This window comes from Gymnogyps californianus, chromosome 7 (genome assembly GCF_018139145.2).
Source record: "Gymnogyps californianus isolate 813 chromosome 7, ASM1813914v2, whole genome shotgun sequence".
NCBI lineage: Eukaryota > Metazoa > Chordata > Aves > Accipitriformes > Cathartidae > Gymnogyps > Gymnogyps californianus.
The window spans coordinates 1,395,201-1,421,290 of NC_059477.1; the positions used below are offsets into that span (position 1 = coordinate 1,395,201).

General features: G+C 47.1%; 1 protein-coding gene across 2 annotated transcripts in view; it reads left to right on the forward strand.

Annotated features, from left to right (window-relative positions):
- Positions 1–26,090, forward strand: part of HDAC4 (histone deacetylase 4) — a 262,138-nt gene that overhangs the window by 229,397 nt on the left and 6,651 nt on the right. For both annotated transcript variants that reach the window (XM_050899544.1, XM_050899545.1), the window contains exons 18-24: positions 4,729–4,836; positions 5,412–5,467; positions 6,518–6,605; positions 7,934–8,053; positions 10,050–10,147; positions 18,872–18,990; positions 20,715–20,848. In XM_050899544.1, coding sequence (XP_050755501.1) covers positions 4,729–4,836; positions 5,412–5,467; positions 6,518–6,605; positions 7,934–8,053; positions 10,050–10,147; positions 18,872–18,990; positions 20,715–20,848 — 723 coding nt within the window. The remainder of the gene's footprint in view (positions 1–4,728; positions 4,837–5,411; positions 5,468–6,517; positions 6,606–7,933; positions 8,054–10,049; positions 10,148–18,871; positions 18,991–20,714; positions 20,849–26,090) is intronic.

The following is a 26,090-nucleotide window of genomic DNA, read 5'->3' on the forward strand; positions in this document are numbered from 1 at the left end:
CAACCATGAGTTCTTCTTACCAGCGAGCGAGACGAAGGAAGCTAAAGAGAGTGTAGGAGCAGGAAAAAGTTTAGAGCAACTAGCTTCATCACATAACACCTTTCAACCTCTCTCTTTAAAAACTGAAGTCGCAGTGTCTCAAAATCAATGAGAAAAAGGGTAATTTGTTCCCCGGTGCTTGGAAACTCATGTGGATTCCTCCCCCCCCCGTTGGTTTGTTTTACGCGAGGAAGCCTTCACTTCACTTGTAGCTGACACTAACAAACCTCCTCCCATCTGCAGACGTCTGATCGTAGCGGGAAAGGAAGAAAGCACAGAAGCACTTACATCAACAGATGTGAGCTCTAATTTAAACAACAGTAATTTATTCCTGCTGATCTTCAGCAGCATCTGCAAGCGCAGTATGCGGTATTTTTACTTAGGACGTTACCTTCACTTCTCTGCAGCACGCGCTCTTTTCTTAATGTATGACTTACATACACCAGAGCGTTACCTAATCCAGGATAATTAGAAGAAGATTTTGGAGAAAGGAGTTCAAGCTTTGAAAATCTGCAAAATAGTTCCAGCATACTTGCATCCAAATTCTTCAAAACACTCAAAGACTTGATCTTATGATAGCTAATAACTTTGTTTTCTTTCGTGTGTAGTATTTTCTTTTTCTGTGCGCGTTCTAAAAATATCTAAAGATCTAGGTCCTTAAAAAGTGTTCTTAATGTTTTTGATCTCTTCCAGAATAAGTTACTCTATTTTTGGTTGTAAGGTCTTGATTAGAGTGTATAAAAATCCTTACCTGCGCAAGCAAAGTACATTATCGCAGAGCGGAGACAACGAAAACGACTTCCGTGGAATGGAAATGAGAAGAAACTAATTAGCAAGTCTTAGAAGAACAAAATGTGAGCACGGGTATTTAATCAGTGCTTTAGAGCAGTAGGAGACGCGGTCAGGTAAAGACAACTCGCCGGCAGCACAGACGGTGTGTGCTGCTGTCGCCTGAGCGTGATGATGAGCAGTGATGAGGGAAGAGCAGAACTCCTTCGCTCCCCTTCGCTTTGCAGAGGCTGGAGCTGCGGTGTCCCTGTGCTTAATTTCTTATCTGCATAGCTCTTCAGCTAAATAAAAGATTAGAATAATGAAAGCTTTTCTAAGACGCTCATTTCCTTTTGAAATAGCTGCACATTAGTGTATAGTAGAGTATACAGAGTGAGTAGGAACCTCATCGTGTGTATTAATAAAGACTTCAGGTTTATAAGGAAGGAAAAACCCTTTTGGGTTTCACCCTGAAACTTCTTAGACATTCCTCATAGAAGAGAGCCTGCGTTGAGCTGTTGACCCTTCCTCTTCTGCATTCCCTCATCATTTTCTAATAATGGTACACGCTGCGAAGGTTAAGGGCCTGCAGCAGGTCCCGGGCGCTGAATTCCCTCTCCCCACCTCTGAAGGAGCCCTCTCCTACGGGCTCACCTAGCAGAAACGGCAGCTTCTTTATTAGAATGAGCATGGCATTAATATTGTTCTCAAGAAGACGAGTGTGCTGACCAGGACAACCGCTCCTCATCCAACAGCGGCAGATGTGGAAAACTCAGTATCTCTGACGCAGTTGTATCCTCCAGCTCGGAAGAAAAAAGAAATATACGCTGTTGGATCAACAAAAGGCAAGAAATATGCTTCCTCTCTCCGTAAAGTCCTTCCAGATGGTAAGGCTTGATGTGCTGTCCCAGCAACAACTCCTGTGATGGCAGCTACATCAAAGAGCTCATAGGCAGGGAAAGCCAAATAGCGTCTCCCCTGTAATGAACTTCAGAATTCAGGAATGATGGAGGGGTCAACAGCAGCCCGTGCACCAAACAGCAGCAGCTTCAGAGCCGGAGAGCAGTCCAGCTCAGGGCCACATTAATAACATTTTCCACCATGGCAGAATCTACGCCCGCCTGCTGCAGAGCGCTGATGACTTCAGTGGGACTGCTCAAACACTTACAGTCACACAGATGATGAAGTGCTGCCTTGGAGTAGGGCCCAGTGGTCTCCAGACATCCGTTCCGAGGAAGGTGGCTGGGTGTTAAATCCTTATCTTGGAGACGTTTGTAGGCGGGATGGGGCAGCGGAGAGCTTGCGGGTGGCAGCGGACATCTCTGCATCCAGTCCTCCTCCTGCTGGGGAGCTGAGTGTGGGGGCAGAGTCCTTGAAATTGGCTTCTAAATCACAGGGGGAATACTTTTTTTCTAAGTACTTAATTTCCTTCTGCAGAAATAGTAGCTCTTTAAAACCTCTCTGTCTTGCCCTCCTCGTTCTTCTTGAAACGCTGCCAACGCGAGCCTGGGTTCTGCAGGCATCAAAGGGCCTGAAAGCGGCGGTGCTTGGCTCGGGCACTGGTGACTTCTGCGTGCTTTATGGGGAAAGCTGGCACGAACAGACGTCTGAGGAGATCCGAGGGTCTGTTGGTCCCTTAGGTAAAGCCATGCTTAGGACATGCGAATTTGGGGGGTTTGTATTTCCATTCCCCTGGTGCCTCACGGTGAGCGAAGATGGCCCTCTGCAATTCTGCGTCCGTGGAAGGAGCCTGGTACTTGCTGTGGCCGGGAAGAGAGGGAAGTTCTTGGCTGCTGGTGTCCTGCAGCATTTGCTTTCAAGACCAAGAAAGATGGGTTAGATATGCTCAAAGATGGGTTAGATATGCTCAAAGATGGGTTAGATATGCTCGGTCCAGACTGCACGGTGCAGCTGTATCTCACTTGAGCAGTGAGACCGAGGGCACTGAGGTGGGTCAGCTCTTAGCAAAAGGCAAGTAGATGTTCTCTGTTGTATAAACCATGAGTGTCTCCCACTGACAGCTACTGGGGGGAGAGGAGCTGAGCATGAAGACTGCTGGATCCCCCGAGGGAATGTAGCAGTGTCATCCTGATTGCAAAGCAGCTTGACCATCCCATAACGTTTTTACAGGACTGCTGATGAGGAGCCCAAAGACGGACGCCGGCAGAGCGCTAACGCGCTGGTCGGTGGGGAGGAGAAGCAGCTTGGTCTTCTTTCTGCCTTCCTAGGGGCTTTTGGAGGGATGTGGGCAGATCAGTCCCATCTCCTGCACGTGTGCAGTACTGATCCAGGACTCCTGGAGGTGTCGTGCATAACTCAGACCCCATCGAATTTCTGTTCCCGTGTTGCTGCCCAAATTTAGGGGGGTCCAGGGGAGCCCTCATACCACAAGTAATCACTGCAGGGTTTTTCCACCGATGCGGTGTCTTTCCCCAGAGTCTGAGACAGCGCACGTATTGGCAGCATTACCCGCGTGGACATGACTTTTTGATGTTCTCCAAATGCTTTCTTGGTTTACTGTGACTTCAAAAGCATCCTCAGGGCAGATGCTGCCAGAAGCTGTCCCTGATAACAGACCTGGGACCATTTCCACTGGCTTTAGCGCAGCCGTGAAGGAAGCGGATCAATCTCCGATGGGGCCGCTTGCATCTCCCCGTAGCTCTGTGAGCAGACTGGATGCCAGACAAAACAAATAATCTCTTTCTTTCCTTCTCCTTTGCCGTTGTTTCCATAAATACGCTCAACACAGAGTATAAAATGGGAAAAATAGCTGGTGATCCTTCGCATGGAGAAATGTTACATTTACCCGATGATGTTCCCGGGCAGCCGAGCTGTCCTGACATGGGACAGTCCCAGCAGCCTGGCTTTTGCAAAGGCTGTGACTGGCAAGAAGCAAACGAGCTTCGCTTTCATCACGGCGTGCAAGACGGCCGGGGGTGCAGCGGAGGAGATCCAGAGCTTCGGCCTGGAAACAGCCCCCCCGGGAGCCGTCCGTCCCCCCTCTGCTCTCCGCAGAGTCGCGGCTGAATGGCAGTAAAAAAAAAAAAAAAAGAACAGGCATTTCATCACGTCTCTGCAAACTAATCTTGTGTTCATACGGTTGGTGGGATGAATGTGGTAAAAGCCAAGGCTTCTCGCTTTTTGTTTAAATTAGGACGTGATCTATAATAACGGCATGGGGATGTCTGCAGAATGCCTTGCCTTGCCTTTGGCCATTTTGCACGTTTTCAGGGGGGGGAAATACACAGGATGGTGGTCCTGTCAAATATTTAGCATTGAAGTAGATGTCTGTAGTCAGCAGTTAGATGTTGAAGGTCTGTTGTTAGCTTTGATGAGGCAGGGTTGATCTTATGGTTCCCCAGGGAAGCTGCTGTCAGTGTAACCTTACCCTGGCAGTCCTGGGCAGGCATCTTTTAAATGTCCATTATTAAACATGCTTTGTTTTGTTGTTTTTTTTTTTTATTTTATAAAATCATTGAATGATTCCGTAAACCTTTTTATTTCATCTGGGATCAGTTTCCTCCGGCAATTAAAGAGAAATACTGATACCATGGTGTTGGTAGGGGTATTGGTAGGAGGCACCTGCAAATTTGCAGCGCTTGAGAGGCTGAATTTGCTCCTCTGTTAGGGCGCTGACCCTTTAGCATTGCAGAGGCGTTGCGAATGGTCGTCTCTTGAGTGTCGTTTGGTTGGATGGACACTCGGTAGTGGTGATGTTACAGTCATCGGTGGGATCCCCGCCCTGGCACTGCCAAGATCAGTTCTGCAATTTAATGCGTTTAAAATTAATGCATTTCAGTTTAATGCATGTAATGCAATTATGCATTTAAGACACATGAATAACTTACTTATAAAACATGGATCTCTGTTTCCTGGCTGTCCTCGTTGCTCCTAAACGTGGTTCCTGTGTGTCTCCGTTAGGTTGACAGCGACACAATTTGGAATGAAGTTCACTCGTCCGGTGCCGCTCGCCTGGCCGTGGGCTGTGTCATTGAGCTCGTTTTCAAAGTGGCCACGGGAGAACTGAAGGTTGGTATGAAAATAACGCTTGGCTTCGATATGGGCTCTGTGCAGGACTCGGCTCAGGGTTGTGTGATGCAGGAGGTCCAGTTAGCTTCGTTTTAATGGCACCATCTGGCTTTAGTCATAAAAATCTTTGAGGATATCAGCAAGTTGAACAACAGACTCCTGGTGAATGTTCTTACGCACCGATTAAAAGGAAGAAAGAAACCAGAGCAGCAAATGAAATCGCTATTCCAGTGTTATCTGAGGGTCTCGCTGTTGCCTTCAGCTGGGCCAGCCCGGTGCCGTTTCAGTGACCTCAGGCAGAATATTTCTTTTTTTTTTTTATTATTTTTTTTCCCCCCTGAATGGAAGGAAATGCTGTACCAACCAGTTTCCATAAAATTCATGTGGACTTTTTCCCCCTGCCAAAATGACGGCGAGCATCATCCACTGCTATGGTCTTGTGAGAAAACCATCGAGAACAACTACATAGTTCCAAAGCAGAATTAACGCTTCTGGCTGCAACCTCTGCCTCCGTCTTTGTGCAATAAACCTTCCTTTCTGTCTCACTTCTGCATTTTCTTCTTTTTTGTGTGTAGAATGGATTCGCTGTTGTTCGGCCTCCAGGTCACCACGCAGAAGAGAGCACACCCATGTAAGTATGCGTATGTGCTTTATCAGCTTGCTTCAGTGTTTGTCTGTTGTGCGATCTGCAGCTTGGAAGTTAGAAAGGTAGTTTGTTAGGTTATTATTACAGAACTTCTTGCTTATTGATGTGCAAGACAGTATTATATTCAAAGCTCCCAGGAATTCTCTGGAAAAGGGCAAGGTCCTGCTTAGTGGTTTTGGGTGGGTATTTTTTTAGCAAGAATCAGCATTACGGTCCTGCTTTGAAAAAGCACCGATTCTTTTATTTGCTTTACTCTTGCAAATTGTTTTAAATTAAATGTTGATGGCTCGTCCAACGTGAGGAAAGCAAGGGTACGCAACTAATAGTAGTAATAGCAAACGTAACTGTGTCCTGGGGTCACAGCACTGAGTTAGGAGAGCGTCAGAGTGGGAAGGCTTCGCAAAGCAAAAGCTGAAGTCGGGCATCTTACATGTGTTTAACATGGCAGGGGCTTTGCCGTCGGACTGTTTTCAAATCAGGGTCCCGTGCGTAAATCACGTTGGCTTTGTGTATCTGGCTTAACGTGTGCTGAAGTTGCTTGTCTTGGGTGCTTCAGCACTCTTCGATGGGAGATGGGTGCTTGCTGTTGCGTTCCCCTCGACCCAGCGTTTTTGAGGCCTCTCTGAGCACGGCCGCTCCCTCCCAGCCGTCGCACCGTAGTGCTCCGGCCCTGGCTCCTTCCCTTTCCCTTTCCTCCTCGCCGCGTTCTCTCCTCCTCCGCTCCTGTCCCCTTCCCTCGCCCGCGGCGCTGGAGGTCCCGTGGGCAGCTGGCGCCGAGCAGCATCTCGTTGCAGCGGGTTTGGGCGAGCGTGAAACGTTCCCCTTTTCCGGAGAAATCGCCGGGCACCCGCTGCTGCGTGGCTATTTTGTGTTTCTGATCGAGCGCACGTGCGTCTTCCAGGGAGGAAAGGAAGAGCGAGCGCAGAAGAAATTTCTTCCTACTGTGTTGTATCTAGACGATAGATGCATCGGGACCAAGGAAACCTATAATTCACACCTTTTCCTCTCTTCTCCCCCCCTTCTCTTCACCTCCAGGGGTTTTTGCTATTTTAACTCCGTGGCAATCGCAGCCAAGCTGCTCCAGCAACGGCTGAACGTTAGCAAAATCCTTATAGTGGACTGGGTGAGTAAATGCCGGTTCTTCCCCTTCAGCAGAGCAGGTGGAAATTTTTCGGGTTGTTTTTTTTCTTGCAAGGGCAACCCTGGCTTTGTAAGTCAGTGAAAAAAATGTTGCCTGTGGTCTGCAAGCCAAAATTTGTTTTTTTAAAGTTTGGGTTTTTTTCATTGCAGTGTTTTAATAAAAGAAAAATTTCTTAAAGGGACCATAGTTTTCAGAATAAAATTATAATTAATAAGTAGTTGCTTTCTAAAACAAGCCCATAACACAGTCTCAAGGATGGGTAACTGCAAACCGTGCTGGGTTTTGGTTAGTTTTCTCTGAAGTTTTTGACCTTAACTGTTATGATCCATCCCAGCTTTCTTTCCAAGATGTGAGGACCGGTTCCTGAGAGGGACAGGCTGTCCGGCACGGCTTGGCTGTTGGTCCGGATGGTCTCAGCGTCCTGCCCCCGGGCCAGCGCAGCCTCCGGGCGAGTGTGCAGGCGGTCAAAAGCGATCTCTAAATTGGAACAAGACAAGTGAAATACTCTGCCGACAGCGCAGCGGAGTTGAGAAAGAGCTTGTTTGGGATTCTGCTGCGGCGATGTATAGATTTAAAAATGTGGCTGATAGATCTGTTTGGGTTTTTTTAGTAGATTTAAAAATGTATTTATGTGGCTGTGAAGGCATTTGAGTTGCTGGGTATTGGCCAAGAGTTTTGATTATATTGCCGCAAATCTCCCGTAGCTATAGACCCACAAGTTAAAATGGATGTATTTATCCTTTTGACCTCCTGGATGGACATCCTTTTCCTCGCTTCCCACCAACTGTTTTTCATGTCAGGAAGGGCCATTTTGAATACTCGTCCTGTTACAGACTGCGTTTCTACACCAAGTAGCAATGCAATAGGGGATCCGGGGAATGGGTTTGTGTCGTTTAACCTCGTTGGGTCCAGCGCAACTTTGCTGGGCGCTTGTATCAGCGGTCACCCCACAGACCGATTAAAGAGGCAAATTTGGGGTAACTAATATAGTCTCTCCATCCCCCAAGACTGGGTATGAATCCAGTTCTCTCCATCCAAGGAAATTGATCCTGTCCTCAGTTTTGATAGACGCTTGAGATCGTGTTTACCCCCGTTTATCCTGTGTGTTAAACAAGGAGCGTAACCTGAAGCCAGCTGTGCAAAGCAGGTTACTCTCATTTGCGACAAACTGCTTCAGCTAGATCAGAGAAGCACAGAAAACGAAGCGCAACAGCAAAGAAAACCCCTCCGAATCCCAAGTTGATGGCTTTAATCTGCCTTTTCACTAAGGTACTAACCTCCCTCATATAATGCAATCTCTGTCCCCAAAGGATGTTCACCACGGGAATGGTACTCAGCAAGCTTTCTACAATGATCCTAATGTTCTTTATATTTCACTACATCGCTATGATGACGGGAACTTCTTTCCAGGCAGTGGTGCTCCCGACGAGGTAAGAGCATGGCTCGGCATCGCATCCGTCCGTGTCCGATAGGACCTGCTCGGGGCTGTGATTCAGGTGTCCCCAAAATCTGCCAGGCGAGGCTTGGGAGAGAAGCTCCTGCCACCTCTCCCACGCTCGTGCTTGTTAGTGCCCCTTTGGGAACGCATCGCCTGGGGTTTTGCGTTTGGTGCCTTCTCATCCAAGTCCTAACAGCCGTGGGCGTTGTGTCCTGACCCCCTTGCTGGCAGGAAAGCGCGCACCCGTGGCTAACGAGCAGAAAATGAGTCGATGCAATTAGGCTCTCCAGCCCTTACGGGACAACCTGTTCCAGCGGAGCCCTTTGCCAGCTGTCCCGGCACTCCATGTACTTTTCAGGATTTCTCCCTTAGAGCTATAAGCTGTTTCTTAGGTGCAGGAGGAACAGGTTGTCCGTGGCTGTGCCGCCAGCACTCGGGTTTCCTGGCACAGCCTTGGAAGCCCGTCCGTCTCCCATTCTCCTGGCCCTGCCGAGGCATCGCTCGCCGCCACCGCTGCGTTCACGTTGCCTGGACCCGACGGTGGGATTTGAGCACCGGTCGCTGATGCTGCTGGACCAAATCTACCGGTTCCTGGTGGTGTCCTCAGAGCCTGCAGCAGAAGGGCTGGGCCAGTGGAGTTGGGAGACCTTTCTCCCTGAACTCCGGATGGATGCGTCCTTCCTTTCCCTCTGGGTTGGCAGGAAATACTGTCCTTCCAGAGTGATTTATCAAAGGGCAGTTATATGAAATGCTTAGTTTTGTGTACTCTGAGGCACTCCAGATGACATCTGAAAAACTCCTAGAGTTCTTACCCTGTCAATTTTACATTTTCCCATTCAGCACGCATCGATGTTTCCATTTTGATTTCTAAAGAGACTTAAACGTAACGGGATCCTGCTTCATTACCCTGTTTGTGCACTACTATTGTAGTGAACAAACAGCAACCCTTTGCATCGGGTTTAATTTCTGCTTCAGGATACGCAAAGGTCTCAGACCTACTTTTTTTGCTGACCTTTTAATAATCTAGTAGTCTGGCTTACAAAATCTCTAGTATTGGAAGGAAACGCTAGACGATACCATCCACTCCGTATTTAACCATTTATAGGAGTTTTTAGCTGTGTCATTCCAGACTGAATAACACAAAGAATACAAAATAAATTCAATTAAAGCCACAGCCTCCTATTTGATAGGAGCTCAGAGCCCTGTGCGGAGCTGCCGACGGCCGGTGGCAGCAGATACTGCCCGGTTCCCTTGCTGTCCCCGGGGACCCGCAGCCCGTGCTCACGGCCGCCGCGCTCAGGCAGCTACGAGGTCCCCGCTTGATGAAGGGACTGAACACAGGCTTTTGGCTTTCGATACGGGTGGGGAAAACACGGCCCTGCTTCTTGGCGTACGAATTACTAGAAACCCCTGGTTTATTTTTTCAGTTTTCCCCTTTCTCGGGTCTCTGCAGTCAGTGCAGATGGGGACGTTTGCAGTACATGCAAGGATGGGGAGGTACTTATATTTACCACCCACGTGTCTCTCAAGCAGCGAAAATCTCTTCTCTGCGAATCATATTTTTCCCCAGCAGAGGGGGAGCTCGCTCTGATTAAAAGTGTGGGGTTTTCCCCCCAGTTGCAACTGTAATGAGATATAAAATATGCTTCTGAATAAAGCTGAAAACGAATTAAGGGAAGGTATTGCATGTAACACGCTCTCCTGCAAAAGAGGAAGAGGATCCAGTTGATGATGAGGTGGTTTTTGGGTGAGCAGCAGTCAGATACCCCTGGTCCACAGCTCCCATAAAGATCAGAGCATGGAGGAGCTTTATTTTCACTCTTGTTTTGAGGACCGAGTCGCTTTAGAGGGAAGAATTAACCTCACTACCACCAAGCTATTGAATCAAAATCCATATTCAACTGGAAGAATATTAAGACAGCAGAGATGTGTTGCCAGAGTTCGCCGTTTCCGTGTGTGTAATTAAAAGTACCATCTCCCTTTTTCAGGTTGGCACAGGAGCAGGGGTCGGTTTCAACGTTAACATGGCCTTTACTGGTGGCCTTGATCCACCGATGGGAGACACAGAATACTTAACTGCTTTCAGGTAATATTGACGTTTTCCTCATACAAACATATTTTTCACCTAAGCTGGGTTTTTTTTTCCTCGTGCAGTCCTCCTTAATCTTGAGTTTCTGTCTTGCTAAGTTTGGAAAGACAAGATTTACATCTAGTTGCAGTTACTTTTTGAGTACCATAATAAAAACAAAGCTGAATTAAGTAAATAGGATATTTCTGGCCATACGAAGTGTGCCTGTGACATTAGGGGATTGACCTACTCGCTGCTCAGCAGTGATCGATGCACGAACGTCAAATGTCAACCGAGAGGAATAAGCTCTTCTGGTTTTGGCTAAAAATCTTTTTCCCTCTTTGGGGTGAGTATTTCTATGGATAAACCCACCTGGATGGGAAGGGGAACCCAGGAAAACTTTTTAACAAGTCATCGTGAGTTGAAACTTGGGAGCGCAGCTGCCCCAAGGCTTGAGACATCGTTACTGTGCTGCGGACGATGGTACCCGACTTCTGGGCGAGCTGGCCATGCAGTCCCTCCCCTGCAAGAGCTCTGCCCACGACTCACACCACAGCTCACTCCCAAGTGTACCTAGCAAAGGGACCTGGGCTCGTTTTGATAAGCTTTAGATTTTATTCTTCTTCACCCAAGATATCGAATATGCCTGTTCCAACCAGCTGGAAATGGAAACGACTGAACTTGTTGGGTTTGTGCCTTTCTTACGGGGTTCTGGTTTCTCCTCAGAAGCAGCATGTTGTGTGTTATGAATAAAAATACAACCATCTCTTAAATAAGTGTTACTCATCACTCGCTCTCAGAGTGTGAATGAAGGTAAACAAAGCTGTGGAGCTGAATTAATGAGTTGCTGGGATATCCTCCTTGATTAGCGGTAATACTGAAGCCTGATATAAACCACTGTGCTGGGTTGTACAAGCATATTCAAGCGTGCTCCAAAAAACTGGCATCATTTGAGTCTCCAAATGGAGCAGGGGACGAAGCCACTTGTTGACTCATTTGTTCATGTCCTGCTGGTCTTACTGTCCTGCTCACAGAAGCATATGATACCTCAGGATCACAGGGGAGGTATCTGCAGGGAATCGTTTGATCTGATCCTTACTTTCCTCCTCATATCAGCATCATATGAAGAGGTGCGTGAAGCAAAACACACATTAGCTCCTCTACGGTCACGCACGCCCAGGCGGTGGTCTCTCTGAGCAGTGTCACTACGGGAGCACTGCAAGAGTGTGGGTTGAACATCATCTTGCTGCTCTGAGCGGCTAACGGGCAAAATACCCCAACAGGGCGATTGTACGGCGTCGGCGTTTTGGGGACTTGCTGCAAGCCTGGGGTGATGCGTTTGCCTCCCAGAGCTGCAGAGGAACGGGAAAAGGCAGGTATTAAAATTAACTATGGAAGCAACAGAATAGCAAGATGAAACGAAGGCGGATCTTTGGGTAGAGGAGAACTTGTAAGTAATGCAGGAGTGAATAGAGGCCAGTGCGAGACCACACTTTCCTTTCTAGATACTCTTTCCAGGAGAACGAATACAATTCTCTGACCTGCCAGCTATATAGGCTTTATTTTTCTTAGAGACTGTCCTGTTCTACCCCCTGCCTCTCCAACTGGCATTTTTTTTGGAACAGTTACGGGTTGAAGTGGTTTTCTGTCCTCAAACCAGATTTAGCGCGCTTCTGGCGACCACCCCGCGTAAATTCAGGGAGACACGCGCTTGCCAAAACACGGGCTGCGAATTTCTGGCGACAGGCAGATGGAATATCGCCTTCATGGAATAGCATTAAATCTGGGAGCGTTATTTTCTGTGCTGCCCTGTGCGTGTGTTTGTATTCCGTTGTACTGAGCAAAAAGAGCTTTTACTCTTCAGGCTGCCATTAAAAAGCCTTCAAAGAATGTATACAATTTAAAATAACATCTAGTCAAATAACTGTCATTTGCCTCGATGTTTTATTCCTGTTACAGGAAAGCAGCACTTTCCTCCAAAGTGGAAGTCTGTTTATCCCAGCAGTCAACAAGACTGATCTCTTCATTATAAAGAGAACCCGTAGCTCGTGACGGAGTGACATACTTGCTATTAAATATTAATTGAGTTTCAAGGCTCCTGGAAAATTGCTCAGTCTGCACAGTAAGACCTTTGCCAGCCATTCCTTAATAGGCACTGGTGTATTTTTGCCCGGAGACTGCAGCTATTTGGGGAACAGATTTTGGAGCTAGTCACAGCCCTTGTTTTGCCGGGCTTTTGGGAAGCCGAGGGACGTCGTGACTCGTCCTCCTAGGTAGCACCTCCCGTAGTCTGCCCCATGTGCACACCTTCAGTCAATAAGTTAAATTGGAAGCTTTTTTTTAATCTTATGCCAAGTTTGGTCATGATAATACATTATCAAGTGACCTTTTTAAATCTTAACCAGCTTCTTTGAAAAACTTTTTTTCCCGCCCCCCCCCCCCCTTGAATCTTTCTATTGATTTTAATGTAAAATAACGCTTTGAAGTTTGCAATTTATAGTCCCCCGAGAGTTAGAAAGTGAAGGCAATGGGTCATATATCCTTTCTTTTTTTTTTTCTTCTTTTCTTGCGTTAGCCCCTTGAGACAATGCATGCCTTCAAGGCAGCACCTTGTTATTCCACCCCATCGAATGCCACGTTGCATTTGCTGGGGATCAAACCTAAGATGAAGAAAAGATAAGAAAATTGGCCATAATGAACTCCAGAAGCAGCAGGCATTTTCACCATGAACTTGGAAACTCACAGTGCAGAACTGAGCTTTAATTCAAACCAGTCCAAATGCCAAACTGTGAGGCTTTGAAGTCTGTAGAGGAATCAGTGGAAATCCTTTGAGCTAGGCAAAGATACTGATATACTTTTTCTTCTTTTTTTTTTTCCCCTTTTTTTTTTTCTTTTTTTTTTTTTAAGCCTTAACTCTTCAAATGCTTGTCTGCTTTTAGGGAAGAAAGCCCTCTTTCTACATAAAATAAGCAGAAGAAAAATAAGCAACATGCTTTTCATGGGTTGTTTTTTTTTTTGTTGTTGTTCTATTTCAGGATGAGCTGGTGTATGGATTTGATAAAAGCATGTGCTCTAATGAAATAATAACTGAGACAATTGTCCTCATAAATTAGTCTTCTGATGAGTGAATAAATAAATCCCAATGAAACTTATCATCCCGGCACTGAAAACCTGTTTCAGTGTCGTTTTACTCTTTCTGAAGAAAGGACGGTAACTTCCGTCCGTGATTTTTTCGGCCGAGAATTTCTTCTACAAATATTGGCTTCCCCCTGCTTGCAGCGCCGCGTTGGGTTGGACACGATAGCCTGAACGACCTCTTAATGTTTATTAATACCGGCCGAGCCGTTTCAAAAGCGAGAACAAGAGTTTAAAAAATGCGAAGCGGAGAGCAACCTTGCCCTGCGCTTTCTCGCTCACTGCCTTCATAACCGAGGGCTGAAATCACCGGCTGCCCCGTCTTCGAGGTTGGGGTGATATCATGAGTGCTGTATTTTTTTGAAGGGGACACACACACACACACACACGCACAGGGTGGAGTCACCCCGGTTACTAATAAGATGTGCAGAAGGGCTTTGGGGAGTTTGCTGCGAGCTTGGCGTTCCTCCACCCCATCGTAGCGGCGGCTCTGCCTGCCCGAGACAGCATGACATTATAATTTAGCTGACCGTTCGCTGGGCGAAGGTCCCACAGCTGAACTCACCGCCAAAGTATGTGGGCAATACAGATTTCACAGATTAGGCAGAAATGTATTAAATTCGAATGCGAAAAATGCAGGGCATATAATTTTAAGAGTCCTTAACTCATCAAAATGTTATTGGTATTCGTCGCTGTTATTCCGTAGTTATAGAAACAAACAGTTGTAAAATTCAAGGGTTTGGGGTTGTTTTTTTTTTTACCAGGATCTGTTGTTCCCTAACTTGTTACACAAGCAGAAATCGTGTTTGCTTCTATAAACCCTCATGACGTTTTCAAAAGCAGCGTGCGCAAACCCGGCTAAGAGACCTGCAGAAAAAAGGCGAAGACTGCGGCTAGTTCCGTATTACACGAGAACAGCAATTACTTAGTGGAATTAAATTGTATTAGCCACAGGAGTTTTCCTCTGAATTTACTGTAAGAAAGTTTTCCTGATGATTCTAGCAGTTGTGTTGTCTCATACGATTTCCCCCCCCCCCCACCCCACCCTGAGGTCTCCTCCACAATTACAGTTCCATATACAGCTTGATTCCATGTTAGTTTTATTTTTATTTAAAACACCTAAACCAGAAGCAAAAGCCGGGCCTGTATGTGAAAGGTCCCTCCTCCTGCCTTTCTCAGAAAGCGTTAAATGAGTTCAGAAGCCAATTTGGGGGGGATTTTGTTTTTTCCTTCCATCCATAAACCATCTCAGGAGTGAGTAAGAAGGAAGGGGGGAAGTTGATGATGTTTTGCCTGGAACGGTTGTTTCTGTATTTTAGATTTCATGCTCTCCCGACGCTGATTTCGTCCTCAAACTCCTAATCCCTTTTGACACAGTAAATGACCATGGAGATGGCTGCTTGGAGAAACAAAGACCGGAGTCTTCAGGAGGCTGATTAGCCTCAGGAGCAGCGGATAACGTTTTGCTAGAGAGATATATATAGATAGATATACATATATATATATATATATGGCCAACAGTGGGAGAAAGAGTCTCTGAAAAAAGTGCTCAGCCTTCTAAGTTTCACCGATTTGCTCGCTGCAATTGAGCATTTAAAAAAAAACCCTCTGTAGGATTGTTTAATCTGCCTGTCATTTATTAGGCGTTTAATTGGTGAATTGGCTAGTAACAGACTAAAAATTATTCAGTCTTCTGGCAAATAGATATAAAATTGTCTTTTTTTTTTTTTTTCCCCCTGCCCCCAAACGATTGCAGAACACGATCAGTAGTTTTTACTGTTTGCAGCCGTCAGCATTGACTAATGCATAGCTGTTCAGCTTAGCTGTAATCAAAGTCAAATGAAAGGATTTAGTTTCTTTTAAGCAAGCAAAACAACCCGCTAAAACTGAGGAAATTTAAAGGTAACCCTTGTATTTTAAAAAATTCTACATGGCTTGAATGAATATTCAGTGTTACGAACCCTTTCATTCCTCGGTGAATAACTCTACAGCCACCTTAGCCATTAGTCAAAAGACCCAGTTCCAGACAAAACTGCTCACCTTCTTGATAGTAATTTAAATTTCTGGCTTTTTTTATAGTATCGTCACCAGGGCAAAGCCATAGGTTTGTTTGCAGTTTAATTGTTGCTTTCTCTTGGGGACTTAGCTTTACCGTGATGGATCTGAGCGCAGGGGCCGTTTTCATCTGTGCACAAGAAAAATTAAAAACCAGAAGTCTGGGTCAGATGTGCCTGAAACGCTGCCCGCAGATGACATCTCAGAAATACATCATTTGAAAGCGGTTCATTTGCTTGGGTCTTACATTTTCACAAGTCTCTTGATTTATTGGTTGTTTGGGGTTTTTTTTTTTTACAATTAAAAAGGAAAAACAAGGGAGGGAGTGCTGAGAGGCAGGAGGGCTTTGGTCCTCCTGGGTCAAGTTTTATGGCCAAAGATATAGCTGCTTACGTACGTGGTGAGCATCAAATAGAGCTGGGACTGAGGCTTTGGAGTACTGGCGTAATACTGGAATTAGGAGAAAGAAGCAAGAGCAGCCCTTGAGAGTTTGGGTAGGGGTCACGGCGAAGGAAGGGATTCAAGTCTGGATTTGAGAGTGCTCTTGAGATTGGATGAGGTTGTGATGGTCAAGGTCCTGAAAGCATCATCAGGTTATTTATTCTGACACCCTGTCATCTTGCACTTCTCCTCTGCTTGCCCCTGAACACGCATGGTTCCCGGGCGGCCTCTGTCCGGGACGGGCATGCAGCACCCGTCCCACGGGCACAAGCCTGTCTGTCTGTCCTCCTGGCTCCTCTTGGACGGGGGAACCAGGGGACCTGCGACACACGTTTCTTAAAACTCTGAGGGACCTGATAAAAAAATGTACTGTGCATGCAGAGCACCACTAATAATTGCTCAAAGTTGAAGGTACTTGCTGGGGTAACCAGTTGTGGCTGTAAGGTCATCCCGTCCCGCACCAGAGAAAACTCTGGACATCCTCAAAACGGCTTCTTCTAACCCTTGTCAAATACCGATTGATTTACTTTTAACCCGCAACCGTTGCTTTTTCTCTCCTAAAAAATTTATACAGCCGGGGTTCACGGTTAACTCTCGGTGCTGCCTGTGCGTTGGCTGTGCCGCTAGAGGGTACCTTCGAACCGCTGTCACCGCGCGGGGACCTTCAGCCGAGCATCACCGGCACCGTCGCGCTGCTCGCCGGCTGTCCCTCTTCCTCGGGTGCGTTCGCGCTCGGGCATCAGCGGATGAGCTGTCCCACGGCCGAGAAATCACGACCGATTCGGGGTTGCGTGGGTGCGGACAGACCGTGCCCACGGCTTGAGGGTGCGGGTTTTGGGCTTGCTCTGCAAACCAGCTCATGGTGATCCCGCATATCAGTTGAGGTACTAGCAGCTCCCGTGGTATCATAACTTTTGGGGGGGGGGGGGGGGGGAAATCTGATGATTTTAGCAGTTTTCCTTCAGTTAGAAATTAAAGAGCTCAGCAGTACTTCAAAGCTCAAGGGGAAAAAAAAAAAAAAGAGAAAAAACCCTCTGCCACGTGCACTTGCTTCAAAACTGCTGCTTTAGTCGTTTGTGAAGGAGGTGGTTTCTACTTAAAACGTCTGTGGGTTTCACTGAACAGATTTTTGTCGACTGTAAAGTCATCAGCAAAAACTGTGCTATTTTGTCTTCCTTATGTAATAATCCCCCTGAGGACAAAATGTATATGGCAATCGTGTCGTTTGAGGAAAAAACTAAAATGCCTCTTTCGGATTTTGTAAGAACTAAAAGAAAAGAAGATCCTTTTTGCGTAGGCGTCCACGTCTGCGTGCAGAGACTGGCAGGCGGGAAGATTGCAGGAGGCTGTTAGGTTACTGCGGCAATGAGTTGGCAAAAAATGAAAGGTAAAAGGTTTATTTTTTGGACCACATGGCGTCTGAGTGCCTTGACCGGACCTGCGATGTGCCCGGCGGCCCTGCTTGCAGGGACTCGGCTCAGCGGTGGCAATGAAAAGTGCTTGATGGCTTTGACCGACACTGGAAGTATCTCATTGCGTGGTAGATGGTAATACTCCATTAAAAATAAAGCCTGCGGAGGGCAAAATGGCACGAGCTCAGATCGGTGTTGGGGCTAATACGAGTTGCTGACACTAGAAGGTGTCTTGTGGCTGTTCAACGTCATTGTAGCATGAGATGTGAATTTTTATGGGTGTCTTGATAGTACTTGAGCGATCTCGGCACTAAACAGACCTTTCTGGGCTCTTTCTGGTTTTTTTGGAGCATGACATACTCAATAAAAGTGAAGTTCTCATGTATGCAAAGATGCATACGCGGTTCATGCTTGGTATATGAATAACTTCAGTTCATGATTTAGAAAGTTAACCTTGCCAGTAGCTGTTCCTAGGATGGGGAAACAGGGAAATACTGTCATCTTTGGTACCAGCAAGGGACGGCATTGGTCAGGTTGCCCTAGGGATACATCCAAGATTCAGTGTGTACATTTATTATGGAAAAAAGAACGTAATTTAGAAAATATTACTCTCTATAAAGGGCCACCCTCTGTGCACATCCTTGCTTTTCCACCATTTCCACAACTTTCAAGCCCGTGAACGTGGGTACCCCGGCGCGAACTGAAGGCACGAGAAGGTGTTCATCCAAGAGTGCTTGCGACGGGGCTTGCTCAATCAGAAAAGGTTGTGGGCGTCTGCGTCGTGGTTATTAAGAAGCTCCGTTGCTTCGACTTTTTTCCTTGCTCGAATTTCAGTTCTGCCATGTTTGTGCTGGAGCTGTTAGACGGAGAAGCAACTACTTGCTCTCTGCTCAACTTTCCAGTTTTGCTTAATTGGCATCTTGGTGTGGGAAATGGCGTGTTTGCAACCTCGTGTAGGTTTTGAACAGAAATTGAGTAGATTGAAGAGAGAAAACAGAGGGAAAATGCCTTTTGCCGAAGAACCACAGCCACGGACCTCTTATTTTATTTAAATACAGGCCTTAACAGGCAGTAGTTTACGGATGCTAAGCAATTCAGTCCATTTTCTAGCGAACAAAATGTCAGAGGATGGGGAACCGGAGTTCGGAGAGGTGTATTTGGGTGGGATATTTGCATAGTAAAGCTTTTTGTCCCATATGATGTCCCCAGCCTTTCATTATGGTAAATGAGAAGTGCAGCAGGGGAAAAAATAAATAGCTTTGCAGATGCTCCGAAGGCTAAAGGAGATATTTCGAAGGAGTACCTGGAGACAAGTGCCACGAACCGAGGTTGCCATCAGACAGGTTTTCCAGGTGGTTTTCCTCCTTATCCCCTCGTGCCCTGGGTGTAAAGCAAGATCTGATCACAAATGGGAAACGCGACGTACGGCGACTTATTTCCCTGGTCAAAATGGGAGGAATTAATAGACCTCACTGGAAAAAAAAATAACATGAGATTGACTTTAAAACTGTACTGCGCGGCGGTGCAAGGTGTTCTGCCAGCCAGGCTCTCACCTTGTAAGAAAACAGGAGATGGGCTTCGCCACCGTGGAATAATGGTCCAAGGTTTTATAACGGGTTTGTTCAAGATGGCTTAAGTGTTCCTGCGTTTGTTCAAGAGCCAAAGTAACGTGTCTGCCATTGTTAAATTTGTGTTGCAGAACGGTAGTAATGCCCATTGCCAATGAATTTGCCCCAGATGTTGTGCTGGTGTCATCTGGCTTCGACGCGGTGGAAGGCCATCCCACACCTCTCGGAGGATATAACCTATCAGCAAAATGTAAGTTGCGGATTTGCAAGAGCAGAGATCCGAAACTGGTGTAAATTGCTGCTGTCCTGGGGATTAAAGTACAGTGTTTGCAGGTTTTACATTTTGGAGTCTATCTTCAGATCTTTCATTTCAATGGCAAGCTTTTCAGCCTTTTTCTTGGAATTTTCATGTGTTTTGTCACTGCACCGTATATATTTTGGTCTGGCCGAAGCCTTCATTTTCTTGAAGCACTGCATATTTCAATTTCAAGGGCAAATAAATTATGGAAGGAAGTTACCAATTCGTTTGTAGTCACATCTCTGCGGAAGATGGCTGTTGAATTAGAGAGTTATGCTTGTTTTAATGCAAAATTGCAGAAAGAGGCAATGCCAGATGTAAACAGCGTACCTTGCTCTGAAGGCTAGTAGAAGTCCATTTCTTCCTTCAGGATACGTTATTAAAAATTCGAGCTGCATATTTTTGTTCCCCACCTTTGAAGCAATTAGACGGGCCCACAAGAACCTCCTTTTTGCTTTGGATCCGTGATGTTTTGCGTTACAGAGAAGATGCACTGAAATCCCCGTGTCCCCCCTCCTTGGTTATGCTGGGTTTATCCGGCACCGTTTCATTCAAGTCAATCGAGAAGACAGTTTTTCTTGTGAAAGGATTTTATTATTATTTTTTAAGAGTTTGTTTCAGCCAGGAAACTTTTTCTCTACAGTGAACTTCAGAACCTTGTAAGGTAGCTGAACCTATAAACTTTATATAAGAATAAAGTGAAATAGATTTACAAGAGACAAGTTATTTAAGATATCCAGAAACACTTTGTAATGAGAAGGTCTTGTTTACCTGCTTATTGAATTTCCCAATGCTCTGCTACTCTCGCAAAACAGTTATGGGCTCAGCCGTGAATCTTTTTATCTGGCTGTTAATTTGCCAATTTGCAAAGGGGCTCACAGGGGTCACTGCAAAGCAGAAAGCAGGGAGCGTGGATGGAGGGTAGAAAAGCCCTGGATTTTCTTTTGTTTGGATTTTTTTTTTTTTTTTTTTTTTGGAGGGGGAAGGTTGCTTTGAGGACACGTTTTTTAAATCCTCGCAGCTTGGTTCTGTTTTGTTTAAAGGGTAGAAATGTATTGTGTGTCATATGATCAAAGTCTCGGGTGCCCCAGGAATTTTTATAGCATCTTATACACGGGAAGAAACGTCTGTTAAGAACTAGATGTCAAATATCTCTGGGGCACTGCGATGCTGCTATCGCAACTGAAAGCACCGGCGGCAATTTTACTGATTTCCCCTTCTCCTCCTCCCTCCCCCCGTGCCTCCCCCTCCATGACCACTCTGACTTTGCATCTTCCAAAGCAGGGCAAAAAGCCGCCTCCTTCCACCTTCTTTCCTTCCTTCCAAAGGAGATATTCGCTGTTATATTTAATTCAGGGCGCTGAAGGGTGGTAGGGAGGGTGGCGGTGCCTCTCACCTGGGATAAACTCCAGCGTAGCGCTCGTAAGGGAGATACGGATGCGTCCCACGGCGCACACGGCTGAGCCGGTCCAGCGGGGAACCGCGGCTGGAATTCTGCAACGAGCGTATTAAAATCCAACCTGGCTTATATTACGCGTTGAGTCCTTTCAGATCCCTTTGTGGTTTTTTAATATGATGTAATTCCTTTCTAGAATTCTTTGATCCTTCGCCAGGAGCCTGATTCCAGCCCGCAACCTTTGCCCTTCTCCTGCATTTCTTCTTTTCCCTCCTTACAGGCTTCGGGTACCTGACGAAGCAGCTGATGGGCCTGGCCGGGGGTCGCGTCGTCCTGGCCCTCGAAGGAGGCCACGACCTGACCGCCATTTGTGATGCCTCGGAAGCCTGTGTTTCTGCTTTGCTGGGAAACGAGGTACAGAGACAGGCAAAAGCGGGGGCTGCGACCTCCGCGCCCCTTGAATTTGGGGCATCTCGTCCTCCAAAAGAGTCAATCCGCCAAATTTTTGTCATTGTCTTGGGTCCTTTTCACACGTGTTGATTTTAAAGGGTGCATGCTTGATCTGTTTAAAAACTACCCGTGTTTGGCAATCCGTGTTATCAGGATTAAAATAGCTAAGAATTGAACTTGGGTTTATTCTTTATCCAAATAGTTTGCTTTGTGCTCTTTGGAAAATAACTAATTAGTTTAATTTCTTGCTGAAGCCGTTGTCCAAGCCTTCCCTTCTCTTTGCAGACCCCCTTTCTAGTACTACAGCTTGTGCCTGCTGCGTTCGGCAGCTTGCTTGACATTGTTTTCAATTGTATTTTTCCCTCGATGTTATATTTTTCTATCTTCTGCGTATTGCTGTGTTGGAAAAGCCTCAGCTGTGTCACAGAAGTTGGCTGGTACGGCCAGGGTGTGTGATTGCAAGATAAGAGCAAGACAGAGAAGTACACCAAGGAAATCTAGTTTGTGGGTTCTGGGGAGGTCAGGGTATTTTCCTACAGAGGAAACTTTAGATACTTTAGCTTTTCTGCCTTTTCCCCCCGCTCCGACTTCTAGTGTCAGTGGGATTAAGGAAGAAACGGTTCAGAGTCCCCGTGCCCGTCCTCCTTGGTGCCGCCTGGCTATCAGCATCCACCGCAGCTGGCACCGAATGAGCAGCTCACGCCTCCATTTCTTCCAATGCGGTGGATAATTAAAAAGTTCGGCGTGGTGGCATTTGATACGTCTTTGGGCTCGGGGAGTTCGGGGTCGTCTGCCGCAGAAATCTGGCAGCGAGGAAGTACAGAAATCAGTTATCGGCAGCGAAATCCCAGACTGGGGCTCTTGTGCATCTGCTCTGTCTGTAGCTTTGCGTACACTTCTGTTCAAGAAGCGTATTTCTGTATAATTTGTGGGCTTTTGAGTATGAGTGACTGGTTGGTTTGGGTCAAGCCTCCCTCCTCCTGGTTCATTGGTCTTTTTTGGACACTTGTTCTCCACATACTGTCCAAATGGTTGAGTCTTGGACGGGCACAGTAGACTGCAGAAGTGCCTTGCATCGATTTTCCACCTCGCTCAGAGAAGCGAGTGCTTGCTCAGCCTGTAGCCCCGGGCTCGGTGCCCGCTCGGTATCTGCTGCGGGTGTCCTGGTAGAGCAGGGGCTCTGGAGCTGTTCAAAACAATCATTGAGGATTGATAGCACGAATTAAAACAGCAGCGCAGTGTGATTCCTTAGGCTACGTATAGCTAAAAATTTCAGCCTTGGGGAAGAGCAACCACAGCGATTTGAAGTTGGGGATGGCTGTGAAACCTCAGGCAGCATTGATGGCTTGGCTAGTGTGTTTGAATTTTTTTTTAGGCTGCCTCTTTTAATTAAGAGGTTGCCCTCAGTACCCTGTGGAAACGAGCAAATCTCAAAAGGCCACGGCAAGAGCAAGAGGACACGAGGAGGCTGCTGAGATGACTTCTGAAGGCAGTGGTCTCTTCCGCAAGACATCTGCCTGCCTGTCAGATGGTGAAAGCAGGAGGTTCCTCCTAAAGCTTTCACCTGCCTTGGAGAGCACAACCAGGGTCTCTCGTCACCACCCTTTGCTGAAGAACCCCTTGGGACAGGAGCTGAGGGAGGACGTGGGGTCAACGCCTGAAGGTACAGCACCGCAGAGGGGAGAAGCCAAGCAGTATTTCAGCTCTGGGTCTGCCTCCAGTGGGAGCTGACTTCTGGGGAGGGTGGTGAGCCACCATGAGCAGACTTGCTCGGACTCACAGTTGCCGTTCAGCGACCATCAGCCTTTCTCAGGTCTGGGAAGTTGGAGCAGCGAGCTTGGACCTGCGCAGAGGTGCGGGTCAGCTATGTTTGACTCCCAGCCTGTTGTAGAAGTGCTCTGTCTTGTAGTATCCACACTCCGCGTGAAGGACGACGGTGCCTGGGGAAACCTCACTAACCAGTCCAAGAGATAAAACAGCTGGGATTCATCAAAAGCGTCTGCTTCAATCATCCAGCATCCCATCTCCAAGCATCCAGAGAGCATCCGCTCCTTGTGCTTGGCCGGGCAGTTCTGATAAGGCTCTCAGCACGCCAGCCTGTGCTCAGCCCTCGGGACAGCTGAAAACTCGGGAGCCAGCCGCTACATCAGCATGGAAGCAATGGAGTTTTTCTTGCAGCACCCATCTCTCTGACGCTGACGGCTGATGGCACTGTTGTCACCACAGACCATTCCTCTAGCTCCATCCACCTTTGGGTGCAGCTGGCTCTAATGGCAGGACGCACTTTGAAGGGGAGACAGAGGAAATAACGTGTGAAGGGCGTCATTCCTCTTGCTTCACGTGCTCCTGCGATGCAGGCAGGTGACTGCAATGTGGTGTGAGGATCTGCGTGCAATAAATAAGCGCTTGATCCAAGCCACGAACGTGTTTGGAAGTGCGAGGCTTTGGGGAGATGTCAGCACTCACGATAGCTTGGATGTTGTCAACTGCCTGAGTGGTTTCATTTAGCAGAGTGAATATTGATCCTTAAAGGTAAAAAACCATTATTTTTTTTTTAATCACTGAATCAGGACAGCTATAAGGCGCTTTAAAATACTTAAAGATGGACCTGTTCTCACTTTTCCTAGGTGGGCTGTAAGGCTGCGCAGATATCATGCTAATGTTCTCTGACTTACCCGCACATCAAAAAGCAGGAAACACTAGTTTTATCAAGGTCTTTTATAAAATCTTTTTAATGCAAGGAAGTTGGAGGGAACTGCTGTTGCTTTGTCCCGCAGCCCTTTGATGAAGTTTGATATACAGCGTGTTAGATGATTTTTGCATGCGTGCACATGGACAGCCAGCTGCGGCCGGCAACGGGCTGCAAGGAGGTTTGCTGGCTGCGGAGCGGTGCCGGAGTTACACGGGGAAATGGTAGGAAATGAGGGGAACGGTGCCAGTCCCCAAAGCGTCTGCGTTCACCGGCGGAGATCAAAACTCCCGCGTCGGAAAAAGCGTTGTGCAAAGGCAAGAGCCGGCTTGTTCCCAACTGTCCAGGAAATTAAAACAGAGCTTTAGCTTTGCAGCAGATTATTTTAAGGTGAAATGAGTTAGTGCCGGGCGAGGTTGCTTGAAAATGTGCGTATATTGCTTTAGTTACAAATTTAGTTGTGCAAAACTAACACGACTTCAGCTGAAAAATCAAAGGCGGGCATGATGCAGGGAAGATCCGCTGACGGTCATTTAGACCAGTAAGCCACCGTGCCTCTTCCATTACTCAAAGCGGCCTCTGACAGCAGCGTGCCAGCAGCGCCGGAGGGCAGAGGAGGCAGCAACCGCGCAGAGCTGCTCGCCCCGTCGTGGGCATCACCAGCCTTTACCCTTCAAACCAACTTCTGCTCCGTGGCAAACGCTGTTTGTCTGTTCCCAGGGAGCAATGCTGCTGTTTAAGCTCCGGGGCATCCGTAGCATTCGCTGCCCCAGGCTAGGACCCGTGCCGGCACCGCGCCGGGAGCAGGGTGCGGAGCTCCTGTGTCGTGGGAGCTGCCAGCGGTGGGGAGAGAGGGTGGGAGACGCGTGCTGGGGGACGTGGTCCTGGAGCTCAGCAGCGCTTGCAGTGCTACCTGTCGTTGCTACAAATGCTTTGTCATTTTTCACGCAGAAGGAGCAGAAGTGTGTCTGGTGTCAGAGTCCGGACATCCCAAATAAACAGGAAGGTGATAATCAGCAGTTGCTTAAAACCTTTGCCTAACACCCAGAGGTATTTCCTTCCTTTTCCAGGAGAGCAATGGGTCAGGCTGTTGTCTGTGAGCGTTATTTCAGGAGGAGGAGCGTGCTATGGAAACGATTCACACGTGTGGCCGGGCTGCCTGATGTTGCGTGCTTTATATCAATATCAACCGAGAGGCGTTAGAAAGCTCTTACTTAAAGATTTGTCCAGGAATTGCTTTTGCCTTCACTTAATGTCATACAGAAGCCAGTTTGGACCAGAATTATTTTTAGAGTGGAGAATTTATAAAAAGCGCAATCCGTAATGATTAAATCTGGAATGGAGCAATTCCTAGTCCTCATGAAGTACCTATCGAATGGCTGCCATGTGGTCGCAAGAGCAGATCTCTTGGCTGGAGCTTCTCTTGGCTTTGAACAGAAGTTGCAGTTAAACTTTGCCGTAGATTTTTTTTTTTTTCTTAACTATTAAACTGTGGCTGCATTTTTTGCTGGAGAATATCCCTGGGGAATATCCCTGGTTGGGCCTTGACCGCTATTTTCAGACACAATTAACAGCTGTGGACGTCTCATTTTGGATACCCAACCTTGGAGGTCTGTGACAAATTCGTGTTCTTAGTGAAGAACCAGGGGCGGCGGGGAAAGAAGAAAGAAAAAAAGACGGGCTTGGAGAGCATCAGATCTGCTGAAAGTTTTTTTCCTGAGTATCTAGTTGGTTGTGAGATGTCTTGAGCTCTTGTGAGTCTAATCCAAGCCATTGGCCATGTACGTGAGCCAAGTAGAGCTGCTCTGCTGCGGCATCCTTACCTACGGAGCAGATGCTCCTGCTATGCCAGAAGAAACCAGTATTGTCCCCAGTGTCATCTGTTGAAAGCAAATAACCCCATCTCCTTCTCTCGGAAGACCTTTTTCTAATTTTGCCTTATTTTTTTATTATTATTTTTAATAAATTGGAAGTTCCGCGCTGCGGATCCGGCTCCTTTCCTGGGCGGGCGTGCTGGTGGCGCAGCGGGAGGCAGCCCTAACTCCTGCCTGCTGTCGGAGCCATGCCTGCGCGGTATTATTGTGCTGCTGCCGTTTCCAAAGGGTGGCAGGAGCCACACGAATGTATCTTGGGGTCTTCGCTGGCTCTTCATGAAAAAAAAAACCAAAAAAACCAAAAAACTAATAATAGCTGTGGGTTAGTTTTATTTGAGCCCAGGTTTCTTACCCAGTGGGAATCGAAGCAAGCATCGTAGCTACAACAATAAAAGGTTTAATAACTTCATAAAGGGCAAAGGGGACAGTTTTAGCTTTTCAGAGGACAGTCGTCTCAAGGCGAGAGAAGTAACCCAATCGAAGAAGGTGTTCTCCTCTTCTTGGGTTTATTTTTTAAAGGAAAGCAAATAAAAACTAAAACAACCTTCCAGCAGTGCTGTCGGGGGCATTCCTCCGGGAGAGGACATGCGTGCTCCCGCTGCAGAACAGACTTTGCCAGGGATGTGACCCTGTGGTCTTGACG